The sequence below is a fragment of the Mytilus edulis genome, chromosome 3, assembly GCF_963676685.1.
Source record: "Mytilus edulis chromosome 3, xbMytEdul2.2, whole genome shotgun sequence".
Classification (NCBI taxonomy): domain Eukaryota; kingdom Metazoa; phylum Mollusca; class Bivalvia; order Mytilida; family Mytilidae; genus Mytilus; species Mytilus edulis.
This window is the reverse complement of record NC_092346.1, coordinates 968,191-988,689: the sequence shown is the minus strand read 5'-3', so window position 1 is coordinate 988,689 and position 20,499 is coordinate 968,191. Positions and strand designations below refer to the sequence as shown.

The following is a 20,499-nucleotide window of genomic DNA, read 5'->3' as shown; positions in this document are numbered from 1 at the left end:
GTTGTGGAAATCTATTTAATAATGTTTACCCTTTAAGTTATTTCAACTAAAAATGCATTACTGTCGCAAGTAATGTGGGAAAGAAAGATGGGACAGAAGTAGATATAGGCAGATGTGGTACAGTTTTCCGTAAAAAAGATATTTTTTTTTAGATGTACGAAACCTTTATCATATGATGTTTAACTTTCAAGGTGCATATCATCTGTCATTGTAAAATTTCTAAATCTTAACTCAACCCCAATACAAATATATCTGACACTCTGCAAGTAAATCGAACATTTTTACCCTTGGTTAAATTTGAATAGAATTGTATTTTCCCTGGTACATAAGTTGTCGAAATACACCCCTTCAATTACTTGAACCTTGGCTTGAGAATTATTTCCGCAAGTCATCTATAGTGTTTAATTTCTGATATACATTTTAAAATATAGTAATCTACTCCTGGATCGTCCGCGAAAACGGCTTAAATAATCCCGGGTTTTTAAAATTCGATGAAACGGTTTTCGTCGCTGTTTGGGATTTGTCTTTCAATTACTAGTACCTCCATTTCATGCACAAGTTTATATTGACGAAAAGTTCCGGCTTCGCTAGTACAGGAATTAATTTCATCACGACAGTTATAACATGAATAGCAGGACAAATCGCGAAGTAAAACACTCCGTGAACTGGTATAAGTCTTTTAATATTGGTGATTGCACCTTACTGAAATGACGACTTTAAATGATCTATGGAGTACTTCCACAATATAAATTTCGATTCGAATTTTACATTTAGAGGATTGTCTTGGTGTCTAAAAATTGTCTTTGCAAAAGTTGGACGAAGTTCATGTAATGAGATGTTTTTCCCCATTTCACCATTCTTTTAAATAAATCGTTAAAGTTATAAACGATTAATAAAAATTGCAAAATTTAACCTGTGTCGAACCTATGTCCCCGGGTGGAGTCTATAGCAGCATGCGCTATTCTTTTTTTTCGGCAGCAATCATCAACCTGTTTTTCCAAATTTCACAACACGATTTGTTTTAATTATCATGAACATTTAATTGAAACTTAAGCACATGTAACGACGGAAATTAGCGTCTTTCGAACTTTCGACGTCTGGACAAATTGGCTACTGTTTTGTAATGTGTGGAAGCATTTTATTCCTTTAAGACCCAAACATGTAGTTAATAAGAAAAGAATCTTGTCATTTTTTACTCTTCGTGTATCTAACTTTTGTTTTGATTAATTATAAAAAATACGCGTTAACTGCTTTGAAAAATGAAATATCAACTTGGACAAAATGGCTACCGTTTGAAAAACGACTGTGTAGAGAAGATTTTATTGAATCAGCAATATTTGAACTCACGAACAATGAGGCAAATATTTGTACTTTTGTTAGATATTATTATTGTCTTACTATTTTTATTCATTTTCTGCTACTTACAAAATTCACTTTCAGTCGTTGAGATAACGAAAAACGTCGTTGGACATTTTTCTTATTCCCGCTTAATATAAAGCCACCGAGTCAAATAAAATTTGGCAAAAATAACGTCTTTAACGCCACAAAGAACCGACACCTGTCGTTGTTCCTGCCAAGTATCAAGAAGATCAGAGAATAAGAAATAGGATCACTATACATAAGATTTAAAACAGTTTTTCATAAATGTAACGTTGGACATCCGGTTTTTTTCACATAGCTTTGCTAATATAATCATCAAATATACTAGATATTACTTAGTATATGATCAAGAGCTATAAAAACATAATTTGAAACATATATTGAATTTGCTTTAATATTGGTTCGTGTTTTCTAACATTTTTATTTTGTTTTGCGGATGAAATTTCGAAGATTCTGTTTTAAATACTAGAGGTTGTAGAAACATCGTGTCCAACGTTTGTAAATAGAAAGAGAGCAATCAATATATTTCAATTCACCCTTCTTACACGAAGGCATGTAGTTGGGCGCTGGTTTATAGGTAGGATGTATATCAGTCCTCATATAATTCCTCACATATTAGTTCAAACAAGTAGAGAGTTTATCACACTAAGTCTGTATCTCCTTAAATAGGATCTATAAATTATATAAGTTTCTCACAGAAGGTAACCAAAGAAGGTGACCAAAGATTTTGCAACGATACAAATATTAAACTTTACAATATGAATAAATATCTTTAACAAATGAATTCAAATAGCAAAAGCTATGCAATTAACAAATATATACTTATTAAGCATCATGTAAATTAATCAACAATGAAATACTTTAAATATGAAATTTGGAGTTTTACCAAGGGAGCTAATAATTAATTAATGTTAACACTGTCTGCCACACAGCATTTCGGGGCCTCTCCCTCTGGTATCTTTCGTCCCTCTTTTATAGCTGACTATGCGGGGGCTTTTCTAATTATTGGGGGCATTTAGTCTCTTGGCAATGATAATACATATTCTTTAATATATATAGTGATGTCGTTATTACGACATAGCTATGTCGTTAAAACGACATAGTGATGTCGTAATAACGACATGTTATGTCGAAATAACGACATAGCGATGTCGTAATAACGACATGTTATGTCGAAATAACGACATAGCGATGTCGTTATAACGACATGTTATGTCGAAATTACGACATAGCGATGTCGTAATAACGACATGTTATGTCGAAATTACGACATGCTATGTCGTAATTACGACATAATTTTTTTTTTTGAATGGCCCTTATCGGCTTCTGTAATTTATATTCTGAAAATTTTAAAAATACCGTAAAATTAAATACACGCTAATTCATTTTCAATACCAAAATCGTAAAAGAAAGGAAATAAATAATACTTTTTATTATGCAGATGTAAGTAAAGGCACCTCAAGGAAATACTTTTCACGAACAGATTTCTGTATTCTTTTAATATTTTTGAATTACATGGAAATTTACAAGGGTATAGTTTAGACCATTAAGGTTTTCTACTCTTAGGTTTAAATTGCCTTATTTGGTACAGCATTATTTATTTTTATTATCTTCGATTTCGTATTTGACCTTCGAACTGTAAATTCAAGCGTATAGGTAGCACTTTGTAAATACAGCTGTTTCTCAAAACACGCCTCTTTTAGGGAGATCTTGAATACTCATAGAACATTAATTTTGTTTACATACTGATTCCCAGTTATGCTCTCTGTGTTCAATCTCACAGAGACATAACTTGGGAATGTTACCAGTAAATAAACATGTGCATATTGTTTACATTGAAATATGTGGTAACCTTTCATTCGAGGTAGGGGTAGTTAAGAAAATTAGTGTTAGTTTAAAATCTGAGAATTTCAGGGCATATAAACGTTGAAAATATGCCGTACAGTCCTATATTTTGACCTTTGAAAAAATTGTGGTGCATATGAACTTTAAATTCTAGGAATAGTGTTTTTTCAAACCTTCATAGTAAAAGTCGTACAGTTTTAGCCGTAAAGGGAGTTCCTATGCGAAATTACATTGTCAATATTTACAGAAATGCAACCTATATAGGGTGAAAAAGGGGAACATTCAGAATTTAACTACATTTACTTTATTTCACTGATCTTAAAGAAATTAAATCAAATATGAAGTTTTATAAATATTTAATGAAGATTGATAGAATCCTGGGCCTTAAATATGATGACTCAGCATACATTTACAGTTTACAGTATGCATAGTTTACTTAAAATCCTGGATATAAAATTAATTCATAATATTTGTAAGTTAAATTGTTAAGAAGTGCTTATATTTACTCTTCGCGGTCATTTAAACTCATTGATCCTTCCTGGATATTATTTATGGGATAAATAAGTATTGGCGTTCATTATCACTGAACTAGTATATATTTGTTTAGGGGCCAGCTGAAGGACGCCTCCGGGTGCGGGAATTTCTCGCTACATTGAAGACCTGTTGGTAACCTTCTGCTGTTGTTTTTTTTCTATGGTCGGGCTGTTGTCTCTTTGACACATTCCCCATTTCCATTCTCAATTTTATTATTTGTGTCCTTTCGATAACCCAAAAGTAAGCCGCAACACCTAAATCTGCTATTTTGTCACCATGGCATAATAAATACATGTAAGCTAGAAAAACAAAAATATCTCAAGAAAACTTACAATAGTGTGTTTTATCCTGAATATGTACTAAATATTCCAAATTGGTAGTAACAGCAGAATGATTTAGGAAATTTGAGGCTCCAGGGGCAAAAAAAAAACATAGAAAATTGCCTCCCCCATGGGTCATAAAACAAATAATTTAACTTGAAATTCTATGATTTTATGATTTTAAAGTTCTTGATATAGCTAACAAGAACTATGCTTGGAAGGTATGCAAAAATCAGATGTTAGCAGTCATCTCTACAACATTTTAAGTGAATTTATATCTCAGACTGGTATGTGAGCTAAATTTCCTGTTTACAAAACTTTAAATTTTTCGAAAAACTAAGAATTTTGTTATCCCAGGCATAGATTACCTTAGCCGTATTTGGCACAACTTTTTGGAATTTTGGATTCTCAATGCTCTTCAACTTTGTACTTTATATTTTGTTTTATATGAGCATCACTGATGAGTCTTATGTAGACAAAACGCGCGTCTGGCGTACTAAATTATAATCCTGGTACCTTTGATAACTATCTGTATACATACAACTATAGCAAATATGGCTTTGTTTGATCACTTCTAGTATAAATATTAGCTAAATTGTGTTAGGTATATGGTTACAGATGATACTGTTGTGACAAGAATTCTAAATTGACCATTTGAGGCAGAAATAGTGTTGTTTAATTGACAAATAGACACACAGTAAGATGTGGACTGTATACAGAGGCTGGATTGGATACTTTATATAATCTTGAATGTTGTAATGATTGCCTATGTTGACTGCTAAACATTACATTTATAGTTTTCTGATATGCTTTCAATATGTTATCAAAACAGTTTTAAACAGGTTCTAGGCATTTTTTATCAGAAAATATGCAAACAGGGTAAGCTAGCAATGATTAAAGTGTTGTTTTCAACTTCCTTTAAAAAAAGGGGGGAGGGGTATAAAATGTATAGTAAAGAAAAATTTAGAGTATACGCAGTGATTTCCTTAAGACTATAATTCTGATAAATGAGTATTAATGTGAGAAAAACTGACTTTAGAGTTTTCTATTTAAATAAAGGTCTGTTTAAGATTAGACTTAAAATTTAAACAAATGGCCATTCTGTCGTACTTACTATTTAGCGTGGTATCGTTGGTGAGTTTTGGGGCATATGTGACATATTCATGGAAACGAAAGTGTTAACGCTAATGCAAAATGTGTTGGTTATTTGTTTGTATACAATTATTCTTAGTATACAAGGAAAAGCCTATACCAAATGAGTAATATAATTTTTCCATTAGTTTCTATGAGTTTGAGCTTTTGATTTCGTTATTTGATATTTGAAAAGGAACTTTCCATTTTTAATTTTCCTCAGAGTTCAGTATTTTTGTGATTTAACTTTTTCGTTAGAGTTCGGTATATCTGTTACTTTACCTTTTTTTTAAAGATTAGAAACAAACATTTACATTGAATGTTATTTTATATAAGCGAGAGGGATTAATAACATCCGTGTTTTTATACATCAATTGTAGAAGAGGGACGAAAAATACCAAAGGGACAGTCAAACTCATAAATCCAAAACAAACTGACAACGCCATGGCTAAAAATGAAAAAAGACAAACAGACAAACAATAGTACACATGACACAACATAGAAAACTAAAGAATAAACAACACGAACCCCACCAAAAACTATGGGTGATCTCAGGTGCTCCGGAAGGGTAAGCAGATCCTGCTCCACAGTAGAGTGCATAGATATGAAAAGATGTTGTAGGAATGCCAAAGAGACAACTATCAATTCAAGTCCCAATTTGTAAAAGTAAACCAATATAAGTCAAAGTTCGGCCTTAAACACGGATCCTTGGTTCACACCGGACTGCCAGATGTAAAAGGACCCAAAGGTAGCAATACACAGTTAGAAGTTTAGTTTCGCATTATGGCCCCTGTGAATTTTTTAAATATGAAAGTTTTTGTACAATAAAATTGATTTTTAGATAATTGAAGAATAATATAGCCTTCTTAGTGGGTTTATATGAACATTTAGATTGATTTTAACATGTTTTATAGGCCATTTCTATGATTGACAGTCCGTATTTTCCTATCCGTACCGTTCATAGGTCCATAAATTATTGTAGTGTTTATCAACAAAGATTTTGCGCTCGATCTTTTCAATTCAATTTTATGGAAAAACGAGCAGGAAAGCATATGATTTTTTTTGGACCACTGGATAGGTATAAACCTATGGATTCAGGAAAGGTACCACTGTAATTCATTGAAATTTTCCTTTAGACCAAATTTTGGAGACTTTTGTGACATGTTCACCCCCCTTTTTTGCTATATTTTGTATCTAAGAAATGCAGAATGTTGCCATGGTTACACCCAAAAGGGATTATATTTCACCCTTATGACCATTAGAAATCAAATCTATGGAAGATTTTCTTTCTACAAGTATATACATGCATAACACACATATAAAGCCTTCTTTGTTAGACGGGAGGGGAAAGAGGGTGTTTAAAAATTATGAGTGTCAATTTAAAGTTTTTTTCCTAACTGTGTATTGCTACCTTATGGCATTTGACAAAGCAAATAATTGCTGTTTTTTAGACAAACATACCACGAAACTATTGATATTTATGTTATAGATACAATTCTAAGGGAGAAACAACCTTTAGTATGACACTATATGTTAGTTTTGTTGTTTATTGTCCTTAGCAACCAATATAGACATTTTGACACAAAGACTTGGTTCCGTTATAAATTGATACTTTATTGGCTACCCCTTGGAAAAGAAGATTGCGCGTTATGTAGAAACCTTAGAAGGGAACCCTTTATATTTTTTCATGCGACTAAATAAAATTTATTATTTTAGCAAGTATAAAGTCACAATTTAGCATGAATTAAGCCTAAATTTTTTCCCGCTGTTATAAATAAATTCAGTATTTACTAAATTTTAACCAAGGCTTTGGTATGGTAATACACAACAAAATTGACATTCTAGAGCTTTAAAATAGCTTTAACTTGTAAAAGTTGTCTACTCTTAAGGTTAATTTAAGTTTTTAAACAAGAAAAGACAGGGTTAGAAGGTATAGTTTTAGAAAATTGACTAAAAAAGGAGAAAATGCACTTTGACATGGCATGTTTCATAAAATCACTTTTTTGTTGCATTTCAGTGTCAACTGCTAACCTTCATAAAATATTTATTTCTGAACCGATTTTCAAAACAAGCAGGCGAAAATGCTCGTTTTAACTAGTAGAAAACAGAAATCCATTTAAAGTGGAATTGGGGAAAAAAATGTTAATCCTTAAGGTAGCAATACACAGTTAGAAGTTTAGTTTCGCATTATGGCCCCTGTGAATTTTTTAAATATGAAAGTTTTTGTACAATAAAATTGATTTTTAGATAATTGAAGAATAATATAGCCTTCTTAGTGGGTTTATATGAACATTTAGATTGATTTTAACATGTTTTATAGGCCATTTCTATGATTGACAGTCCGTATTTTCCTATCCGTACCGTTCATAGGTCCATAAATTATTGTAGTGTTTATCAACAAAGATTTTGCGCTCGATCTTTTTAATTCAATTTTATGGAAAAACGAGCAGGAAAGCATATGATTTTTTTTGGACCACTGGATAGGTATAAACCTATGGATTCAGGAAAGGTACCACTGTAATTCATTGAAATTTTCCTTTAGACCAAATTTTGGAGACTTTTGTGACATGTTCACCCCCCCTTTTTTGCTATATTTTGTATCTAAGAAATGCAGAATGTTGCCATGGTTACACCCAAAAGGGATTATATTTCACCCTTATGACCATTAGAAATCAAATCTATGGAAGATTTTCTTTCTACAAGTATATACATGCATAACACACATATAAAGCCTTCTTTGTTAGACGGGAGGGGAAAGAGGGTGTTTAAAAATTATGAGTGTCAATTTTAAGTTTTTTTCCTAACTGTGTATTGCTACCAAAAACATGCATATTGCCAAACCATTTAAATAGGAACACAAACGGTTTAATCTATATATAACAAACGAGAAACGAGAAACTCTTCAAAAACAAAAGACAACCAATGAACACCGGGTAAAAATGAAATAACTGATCAATTATACTTATCATTAACATCGATCTTAAAGTACTTGAACATATTTGTAAATGAATTATCAAAACCCTTGTTCAATGAAATATGAGTTAATTGGATATTTCAAATGATTACAGCTGTGAACAATTAGAAGTCGAATACTTAGCATGCTGGCAAAGGAGAAAAACGCAAGCCATATAAAACCAAACTGGACACTTGATCTAAATGAATCAAAGCAATCAGTCATGCAACCAGCAGCGTATGTAAACAATTAAAATTGTACCATTAGCACATGGGTTTTCAACCCTTCCGCGAAGAGTTTGTAGATTTTTACTCTTTGTGGAATTATTATTATGAGGATATTTAAACAGAGGTATTCATCGGTTGTGGATAAGGCTTTGCAGTGAGATCAAAACTTTTTTCTACTCTCCGCAATACTATCCTTATGTTAAATTGAAAGATCGACTTAATGTTTAAGTTAAACTGTGTTAATCAAAGAACAAGAGTGCACACACTGATATATATTTCCTGCTTATTGACCATTGATTTTATGTTGAAAGTCTTAAAAAGAAAGCTCTTACTAAAAGTATCACATTAATTTATTAATTTCAAAACTCCATGACAAGTATGTCATGGTAAGATAAATCCTGTCAGACAGACATTTATTAATCGTAATTGTTTTATACATCAGATATGCTACCATTCATCTGACTTGATCTTATTCCCTAGATAAATGATCACGGTTAAAGTTAAGTGAGTATGTCCGTTTCCCCAAATACTAAAAGTAGTATGTCAACTATATGTGGTGTGTTGAATGATTAAATGGGTACATGTCAGTCTGGCAGGTTTCAACTGATCTAGACTGCATTTAAGTGGTTCATTACTCAACACAAAATTTACGTAGTGATGATTTCAATTTCTCCCATTGGAACTCTTTGTTTAATAGCTTCCTGGTGAGCAGCAACCCTCTATCAAGAAAATCATGATAGGAAATGCAAGCACGGGAATATCGCATCAATTGGGAGATATATAACCCGCATGCAGGTGCTGGTGGAATGTTCAAATATGCAAATGTCTCAATTACCTCTTCAAAAAGGCGAGACAATAATAAGAGTATAAAAGTGCATTCATTAAGTTCATAATTTTGTTGTTTTGAAGAACCATGCTGTTTCAAACAACAAATACATCAAGAACGATGTCATCAATTGATATGCTGGACTCTTTATCTCCACGGCAAGTTTGTTTTGTTAATCACTTTTTTTTTTTTTTTTTTTTTTTAAAGTAGTTGCTGTTGTAATGGGTATTGATTGTGCACCCGATGGACTCATGTGTTTTTTGTTTTCTCTCCGATATATGGCGTAGACATTATACAGGACCTGCAAAAGATATTGCATGTCCACATTTTAATAACGAACGCTATTAAAAAAGGGATGGGCACGAACAGAAATATACAGAAAACGACAGAATGCCACACTTAATAAGTTTTACGACTGCCATTATGAGTTGTTTGATAAATATGTGTATGTGTATTTGTATGTGTCACTACGCAGGTACGACATGCATTCGTGGTCTTTAAAGATAACACCTATGAAGTTTGATTTGCAACTAAAGCTATTTGTGTTATTCTCAAATGTAACTGAGTTAACATTCGAATGGTGAAGGATTCATGAATTTAAGAAGACATTTACAATATCGACGCTACTTCAAGACTTCCCAAGTGTTTTTGTTTTTTTTTGTTTTGTGTTTCTTCACATTGATTAAAACTTGATGCACTTTTTTAAGAGTTATATACCACGACTTGTGGTTTACCATTTCCGTAGACAAGACAGGTTTGTTGGGTTGAAAACGTGACCTTTTTACAACTACGACTGTTAAGCCGAGTATCAGTTCGCATTGATATACGACGTGGCTCGGTATTTAAGCATCCAACAATGTATTTAGTTATGATGTTTCTTTTGCGAGTCTGTTGGATATTGTGTTATGTGTTTTTATGTGTTTTTTTCATTTCGTTATATGCATGTAAAAGTTGAGATAACAATTCAGCCTTTCATTTATATGATTTTAGGTTTAAGGAAATATGAGCACACAATTGTTTTGTATATAAACAGTTTTGATTAAGAATGAAAATACAAATAATAACACCATTAAAAACACAATTATATTTTAATATTCTGGTATACGTAATGGTTGGAAAATATATACATACATTAAATAAAGGCAACAGTAGTATACCGCTGTTCAAAACTCATAAATCCATGGACAAAAAAACAAAATCGGGGTAGCAAACTTTAACTGAGGAAAACGCATTAAATATTAAGAGGAGAACAACGACACAATATTAAAATGAGACTCGCACACACACACACACACACACACACACAAACACTCACAAAGAAACAGACTAAGCATTAGACAAAATCATATGAGAATAACAAATATAACATCAAAACCAAATATATGAATTTGGGATAGATAAGTACCGTGACACGTCTTATAGTAATGTGAATTCACACTCAAAAATAAGAGAAAAAAACGACACAACGGAAACACAACGTTATAATGTAACACACACAGAAACGAACTATAATATAACAATGGCCATATTCCTGACTTGGTACAGGACATTTTTAAAAGGAAAAATGGTGGGTTGAACCTCCCTCTTTTATGGCCATGTGAAATATAACATTAAAATGACATCACAACATTACAGGACTACAACTAAATAAATAGAACACAATTGACAAAGAAACACACGAAAAGCTAACAAAAGGCAACAAGTTTAAAAAAAAAATTAATACGCCAGAAGTGCATTTTGTCTACACAAGACTTACTAGTGACGCCCAGATACAAAAGTTTAAAAGCCGAAACAAGTACAAAGTTGACCAGCATCGAGAACCAAAAGTTCAAAAAAGTTGTGCAAAAAATGGCCAGGGTTTTCTGTTAGGTACCAGAACATCCCTATTATTAAAAATAATTAACACCATTTTAAATTAAATTCCAAATTTATTTTCATGTACGTGTACCTGCCTACGTCAATTATAATTGATGTCATAATTAGGTCTTTCAACCTTTCAGTTGAAAGACCTATAGGGTTTGTTCTGATTATTAGGTCTTTCAACCTTTCAGGTGAAAGACCTATAGGGTTTGTTCTGATTATTATTATTATTATTATTATTATTATTATTTTTTTTTTTTTTTTTTTTCTTCCGCCAACTTTTTTTTCCTTCGCTGTTTTTTTGTTTCACAAGATATCGCTAAGATATAAGGTAAATGATATCGAACAGTTAATACGCTTCTGAAACTGACACCGCGTAACAAAAAACTGTACCTTGTAAGAGTTATCTCCCCAAACACTGTTTTTCTTGTGGCCACTACTCCTTCGCAACCGTAAAAGATTACGACAAATTTATTTTACCAAATTGCTCGTTATGTCCTCAGGATGTTCTGTTTCATTTTGACCGAAGCTATACGGAGACTCCATATGAGAGTTATCCCCCCTTTTTTATATGATATAAGTGATATGCATATCTAACTAGTACACCATAAGTGATAGAGACCTAGGGTCTTTAGATTTAAGATCCTTGGTCCAAAAAAATGAAAATTAGGTCAAGGTCAAAGGTCAAGGTCAAATTCTAAATTTTGTTATTTTGGCTTATTTTCACTTATTTTCATTAACTTTATAAGATTTCGACAAATTATTTTTACTAAATTGTTAGTTCCGACATGTCGTAACTTAAAAATTTTGATTGGAAGGGTGCGTAGACAATAAATGGGAGTGTTTGCCCCTCTTATATTTAGAATTTTGCGTAAAGTGATATTGCTCATGAACCATACATAATACAGACCTAGGGTCTTTTGATTTGGGATCCTTGTTGTATTACTTTGAAATTGAGGTCAAGGTCATAGGTTAATTGGACGTTCTAGATTTTGACCTTTGCTTGAAATTCATATTTTTATATCATAAAGCCATAGGAACTGACATTTGCAACTGAATCTTAATATTTTCATATCAAAATAGATCCTTTTTGGTTGAAAGACCTTCAATTGTTCTTTGAACAATTGGTTTTTAATTATTATTATTTTTTTTTTTTTTTTTCTTCCGCCAACTTTTTTTTCCTTCGCTGTTTTTTTGTTTCACAAGATATCGCTTAGATATAAGGTAAATGATATCGACCAGTTAATACGCTTTTGAAACTGACACCGCGTCACAAAAAACTGTACCTTGTAAGAGTTATCTCCCCGAACACTGTTTTTCTTGTGGCCACTACTCCTTCGCAACCGTATAAGAAACCGGCAAATTTATTTTTCCAAATTGCTCGTTATATCCTTAGGATGTTCTGTTTCATTTCAACAGAAGCTATCCGGAGACTCCATATGAGAGTAATCCCCCCTTTTATATATGATATCAGTGATATGCATTTCTAACTAGTAAACTATAAGTGATAGAGACCTAGGGTCTTTTGATTTAAGATCCTTGGTCCAAAAAAATGAAAAATAGGTCAAGGTCAAAGGTCAAGGTCAAATTCTAAATTTTGATTTTGGCTTATTTTCACCTTTTTTCATTAACCTTATAAGATATCGACATTTTTTTTTTACTTAATTGTTAGTTGCAACATGTCGTAACTTATAAATTTTGGTTGCAAGGGTGCGTAAACCAAAAAAGGGAGTTTTCGCCCCTCTTATATTAAGAATTATGCGTAAAGTGATTTTACTCATGAACCATACATATTAAGGAACTAGTGTCTTTTTATTTGAGATGTTTAGTCTATGACCTTGAAATTGAGGTCAAGGTCATAGGTTAATTGGACGTTCTAGATTTTGACCTTTGCTTAAAATTCATATAAATACATCATTAAGCCATAGGAACTGACATTTTCAACTGAATTTTAATATTTTCATATCTAAATAGATCCTTATTGGTTGAAAGACCTTCAATTGTTCTTTGAACAATTGGTTTTTAATTATAGCTGATTTCCAAACCTTCACGAATTTTCTACCCCAGGAATAAGTTAAATCCAGAAAAGCGCTTCGGACGCACGAAATGATTAAACGTGTTATTTTACATCACTGGATCGATACCTCTGCTGGTGGACTATCAGTACCCGAGGGTATCATCAGCTCAGTAGTCGGTACTTCGGTACTGACATGATTTTACAAACTTTACCAAATAAAGGCAACAGTAGTATAGCGCTGTTCAAAAGTCATAAATCCATGGACAAAAAACAAAATCGGGGTAACAAACTAAAACTGAGGGAAACGCTTTAAATATAAGAGGAGAACAACGACACAATTGTCCTATTATAAATTTTGAAATTATTAAGAAACTTAGGTTTCAACTCTCTCAGGCAAAGTTTTTTTTTACCTTATTTGTATTCGGATTCGGAATTTTGGGTTCTTAATGCTCTTCAACTCATCGTTTTATTTGGCCTTTTTAACTTTTTTATTCGATCCAATGTCACTAATGAGTATTGACAGACAAAACGCACGCATCTGGCGTATGACGTTGTAATCATAGTTTCTATTTTGAGTATATATACCCGAATGTCTAGTGGCAGTTCAAATTTCCCGCCTTCCCACCCCCCCACCCCCGGGTCAGCCTACTTAATAAAGATGATCGATTGTTTAAGTTGTTAATCTGTAATATCCATTGGACGTTAAGTAACTAGCAATCAATTCTTTAATTTTATATATGTGTATTTGTTTGCCTTTGTATTGTTGTGCACCTTATAATTGACACCATCAAAAACCTTAACCGTTCTGTGGAAGATTTCTTCAAAAATTACATGCGATGAACACAAAGCCTTTAAACTACGTGTCTCACGATTTTCATTTCTACACAATACCAAAAACAAATAATACCGCATAAATGATTTTTACGTTTTGTCCAATATTCAAATATCGAAATATACTGTTATGTTTACAAACTATTAAGTTTGAATATGGATAACTGACTAAAACCGATATATTTTGATTGCATGGTGAGAGTGACGACATATACTTATTAACCATCTATCAGTACGTAAAGAAGTAACTTTTTTTTAATTTTGAACAGAAATGAATCTACAAAATTACAGAATACACTATAGAATCCAGTCAGCTAGCTCATATAAACAGACACGCTCTTTGATGGCGCAAAATCGAATGCAACATATATGGAATACGTTTATAGATGGTGTGAAAATTTTAAAAGATATTGCTTTGTGTTTAAATGAACCAATTTTCGACCAACGCCGACTTCAAAAACTTTCAAAAAATGCAGAAGAAAAATTAAATCTTGCAGAACAAGATATAAATAATAGCGAAAATGCCATAACACACAATATAAATCGGCTTGTTTTAAAAAGACAGGAATATGAAAATGAAATGAAAGATTTGAACAGCAAAATAATATCATTGTCTTATAAGACTTCTATAGAAGAGAATGAAGTTCGTAGGGCAACTGATCAAGTGAGGATTGCTGAAAGACAGGTCGAAGAACATACCACAAAGGAATTTCATGCACTACTAAAACATGAACTTGTAACTGGTGGTACTAACCTACTTACACGGGCAACGGTCAATACTCTTGGCTCAAAAGTCGGTGTATTATCAGCTAAAATAGGCAGATTTACAACAAAAGCAACGCAATCAAATCTACAAAATGTGAAAAAAGCTGCAGATGAGGAGAGGATGGAGCTACAAGAAAAAGAAAATAAGTTAAGGGCAAGAAAGGCAAAACTAAATCGAATTATTGGAGAAACCGATGAAAAGAAATTTATGTTGAATGGTCTTGAAATTAATCGTACAAAACTGTTAAATGAATTAAAGTTATTAACTAAGCAGAAGTCGTTCATATCGCAGTGCCATGACTATATAAACATTACGTTGGGGAGAGTAGAAATTCTAAATGAAAGGCGAAAAATCAAAATACTAATAGTGAATTTGAAAGAAAGTATAGAAAAGGTAATAGAGCATCTCGATGGTGTTCAGTTCTTGGAAGGCCGTTTTCCTATTATGCAACAATTGAAATCTTTGAAACTCGAAATCCATTCACTATGCATCATGAATTCCGAACAAGCTTACGTGTATTTTGAAGGTTGTTATTGTAGTTACTGTTGTATAGGATTTTTTCTTTCTTCATTCCCATGTAGTTTTTTTCGTTTCAGAAGTTTGCGACTTTAATATATAATCTAAACACCTAATATTTGTGTAACATTGTGGTGCAGTGCTAATTTTGTTATAAAATCAATAAAATATGAATCTGTATTATGTAATATTAAGCAATAATCAAAATATGTCAAGGATGGCCATAATAAATTAAAAGTATTAACCTGTACCAAATCACGTTTAAGACAATTAGATAACAATTGTTCTGTAAAGAATCGTTGTTAATATAATGGAATGCTATATGACAGTCATACAAGTCAGTGTTTGTGCTAGTTATAAAACCATGTTTAATCAAATATTTTCTTTATAAGGTAATGCATGCACCAAGGTAGGAACTTAACAGTTGTTTTCTATTTGTTTGATGTGTTTGAGCTTTTATTTTGATACTTGATAATGGACTTTTCGTTTTGAATTTTCCTCGGAGTTTTTTTTTCAGTTGTTTGCGTAAAGCTTATAATTATTATAAGTCTAAAAAACAGACGCACTAATGGAGAAATGGCATGAGTACAAACATTCTCGGCAATACCATTTCCTTCAATAGCACAATGAACAACGCATCTTACTAGAACAAAACATAACTACAAATGGATGGGGATGATGCATGATGGCTGCTGCAAGTCCATCGGCAAATATAATGCATATTCAGGACGAAAAGATGTTAAGGGTATTTGAATATTAACTCCGCTTTCGACTAGACTGACGGGCTAAATAAAGGCAACAGTAGTATACCGCTGTTCAAAACTCATAAATCCATGGACAAAAAACAAAAACAGGGTAACAAACTAAAACCGAGGGAAACGCATTAAATATAAGAGGAGAACAACGACATAACACTAAAATGTAACACACATAGACAAAATCCCACGAGAATAACAAATATAACATATATATATAACATCAAAACCAAATATATGAATTTGGGATAGACAAGTACCGTGACACGTCTTATCGCAATGTGAATTTACACTCAAAAATAAGAGAAAACAAACGACACAACGTTATAATGTAATACACACAGAAACGAACTATAATATAACAATGGCCATATTCCTGACTTGGTACAGGGCATTTTTAAAGGAAAAAATGGTGGGTTAACCTGGTTTTGTGGCATGCCAAACCTCGCACGTTTATGGCCATGTGAAATATAACATCAAAATTACAACACAGGACTACAATATAAATAAATTGGAGAACACAATTGACAAAAAATCACACGAACAACAGCCAACAAAAGGCAACAAGTTCAAAGTTTTAATACGCCAGAAGTGTATTTTGTCCACACAAGACCTACGTGTGACGCCCAGATACAAAAGTTTGAAAGCCGAAACGAGTACAAAGTCGAACAGCATCGAGGACCAAAAGATCAAAAATGTTGTGCCAAAAACGGCAAGAGTTTTCTGTTAGTTACCAGAAAATCCCTATAATTTAGAATAATTTATACTTTTGCAAACAGTAAATTTTATAAAATGAATATTCAAAAGATGTACATGATAAAACTGAAGTATTAACTAATTACAGGAAACAACTGAAATACATTTACATAACCAGACATTTGAAACACAAAAGTAGACACATCCGAATAAGTTTAAACCTCTACGCCAAGTGACGTCCTATTTGAAACTGAAAAATGACGACATTAAACATTTAAACTAAATACAAGTCTGCGACATATCTTGACTTACATCTAAAAATAAACAATGAGTTTGAAAAGCAGCGACTGCATAGGGAGTATATATCTTCCATTTGAAACGATACTCCCATTTGAAACGATATCCAAGGGCTTGTTTTCCTGCTCACAAAGAAGCTATTAAAAAAAGCAAAATCACAAAAATACTGAGCTACGTGGAGAATTCAAAACGGAAAGTCCATAATCAAATGGCAAAATCAAAATCTCAAACACATCAAACGAATGGAAAACAACTGCCATATTCCTGACGTGGTACATGCATTTTCATATTGTTATGATATTGTAATTATGATATTTATTTATGTTGGCCTAATTTGTTTTGTAAGGCCTTATAGTTGTTTACAAAATAATCTTACAACTGTGCAGTTTAAAAATCACTGGAACAATCATAGATACTGATGGAATGATTGGAACCTTTAATTTGACTTGCATAACGATACCAGAAACTTCTCAAGTTACATTGTTCTAGAATCTTCCGTTCTACGGTTTTCTCGGACTTTCCTTTTTACAATGTTCTAGAGATTTCCGTGACAACAATATATAAATACAGACACTAAAGTTAAACTTTCAGACATAGAAATGAATAGACATTTATATTCTCAGCAGTTGGATTGACACTTTTATTTTACAAACAACATCATACTAGATTGTGACCTATCGGACGTAATATTTTGATTGGATTTCCGAGAAAATTTCCGACTAAAGAAAATTCTTGCTTATGTTTTTTTTTCTATTTTGTGTACTATTATCTGTCTGTTTGTCTTTTTTAACCACGGCGATGTCAGGTGTTTTTTTATGAGTTTGAATGTCCCTCTGGTATCTTTTGCTCCTCTTTTATCATTCCTAAATGATTTGCTAAGAGCTGAAGCAGCAAAACACAGCCTTTGGTTTGACCTGACTATGATTCGAACCTACGACTTCCTGCATTCGAGGTGAACATACTATGGAAAGTAAGAAAAGCTGACCATGACTTCTTCAGTCACTTTAAAAAAATTTGTGGTCAAATCCACAGTAAACATATCGTAACTAAGAATTGAGTCGTCATACCGACTGACCAGAATTCATAAATGTTCGTTTAATCTATTTATATCTAAAATGAAACAAGACCTATCTGAAAAAACTCTATTGTATTGAGATATTACATTTAAAAGTGTACAAAAAACGGAATATACTTTAGCTTGAGAGATTTTATTCGTACAATGTCATGTCTTGCTATGATTTAAATGCGCTAAGGTTTTGGCATGAACATTTTCAGATCTTTAATTGATTAAACTTTTGATGAATAATAATAGAATTAAAAGTTCTGTAGTATCTTAGTTTCAATTTTTTATAGAGCTCCAGGATCCCATGCATGTGTATCGCGTTTGGATAGGCTACGAGTAAAGTTTCGGCAACAACATCGTCTATCGATGTTTTAACCAAAGATTCTAATGACACAAACCTATATCACATTGTATAAGTATTTAAACATATCTAAATGATTTCAGATCTATTTGAAGTTCATTTTTTGGTTGAATTTTTTATTTACTATTAACCAACAAAATGAATATCATTGTCAAAATCCTTATACCAGCGCAATTGACAATCTATTTTGGCTACACTGAAACAAACTCGTTTTTTTTAATTTTTAACTGCAAAATATTTCTTCATGCAAAAGTAGTCTTTTGAAGGCTATAATCGTAATAAAAGTATGTTTTATAGGTATCAGAAAAGGATTGACATTTTTAAATCAAAATTGCAAGAACCATGTTGTGAATGGTACTAATACAGTCTTATCAAACCAACTTATTACAAATAATACATTGCAGGTTATCTATCATGACAGAAAACGTGGATAGTACGGTAATCATTAAGAAACTTAACACTGGGATAGAAAGAAAGGATCTTATGGTATCAAAGATCGATTCGATATGCAATTGGGAACACTTTTTGATGCCTGCTCCTACTTCAATAGCTATGTTAGGTCAACTAATGGCTGTAGCAACGAAAATAGATCTTTGTTTAGACACACAAATACCAGAAGGTGAATTCAAATTCGTCAAATATCCTGGCTCCTTTCGGGTATGTCTGGTTCAAATAAGTAACTCAGGATGTGAAGCATTTATGGAAGCTCATAAAAGTATGGACAAAATACGAATAAAATTGAGAATGGAAATGGGGAATGTGTCAAAGAGACAACAACCCGCCCAAATAAAAAACAACAGCAGAGGGTCACCAACAGGTCTTCCATGTAGCGAGAAATTCCCGCATCCGGAGGCGTCCTTCAGCTGGCCCCTAAACAAATATATACTAGTCCAGTGATAATGAACGCCATACTAATTTCCAAATTGTACACAAGAAACTAAAATTAAAATAATACAAGACTAACAAAGGCCAGAGGCTCCTGACTTGGGACAGGCGCAAAAATGCGGCGGGGTTAAACATGTTTGTGAGATCTCAACCCTCCCCCTATACCTCTAACACCAATGTAGTAAAGTAAACGCATAACAATACGCACATTAAAATTCAGTTCAAGAGAAATCCGAGTCTGATGTCAGAAGATGTAACCAAAGAAAATAAACAAAATGACAATAATACATAAATAACAACAGACTACTAGCAGTTATCTGACATGCCAGCTCCAGACTTCAACTAAACTGACTGAAAGATTATGAATGTATACCATGCAGTTCCAACAGAATATTAGACATATGGTTAATACTTTAGTTAACGATTCGGATGAGGAGAAGACTCAGATTCTTCCTGGAATGTTTGAAGAGTTGCAAAGCGATGCCGATAAATGTCTCCATCAATACGGTCAATATAGATAAGCGTTTGAGGGATGGCAGATACAGCGTAGATCTAATTACAAGAGATATCGTTTTAGAAATGGCAGCATCAGTAAATTCCGTTGCTTATGCTGTAGAACTAGTCGCAACCGCGTACACGAACATTTGAAAAAAACACTTGGTTCCAAATACAGCCTCACTTTGAGAACTGATCGCATATGATCCAGCAACAGAAGGTGAATTATTAGACCAAAGACGACGGCGGATAGACGAAGACTGCAAGAAAGCTAAGGCTGAAATTCAGGCATTGGCAGAAAAGAGTAGGAAAGATTTGGAACAAAAAGTTAAAGGCATGTACGAACGTTTGGAGGAACAACTTAATAAACTCCCACTTCTACCACAGGCAAAAGTTCAAGAGATAAAAGAGAACGTGGAAAAAAGCAGCGTCGGTGATTATGTCTAATTGTGTGAAGATCTAGCGAAGTAGCTTCATTCCCAATTTTAGGTAAACTAGTGAAAAACACGAAATCAACTTGAAGCAGCACAACCTTGTAAATAGTTTTTTTGTGGTTTTTTTTATAGTTAAGCTGGGTTTTTTTTATGCAGTTAAGCGGGAGTTGATCAATTGGAAACAAATATTTGAAACAGAAACGCTTATAAATGAGAATGAACTCAACACTTCTTTTTCTATTTTAACATTAAGATGAAAATACGTTTGAATTTTGTTATACTCTCAGAGTATGCTAGTTTTATAATG

The 20,499-nt window shown here is 32.7% G+C and overlaps 1 protein-coding gene across 1 annotated transcript; it reads left to right on the top strand.

Annotated features, from left to right (window-relative positions):
* The first annotated feature begins 14,267 nt into the window (after positions 1-14,267).
* Positions 14,268-20,205, top strand: LOC139518198 (putative leucine-rich repeat-containing protein DDB_G0290503). Its single transcript, XM_071309884.1, has 4 exons — positions 14,268-15,083; positions 15,599-15,615; positions 18,783-18,997; positions 19,970-20,205. The coding sequence occupies exons 1-4, from the start codon at positions 14,268-14,270 to the stop codon at positions 20,203-20,205; spliced, it is 1,284 nt and encodes a 427-aa protein (XP_071165985.1).
* Positions 20,206-20,499: the final 294 nt, after the last annotated feature.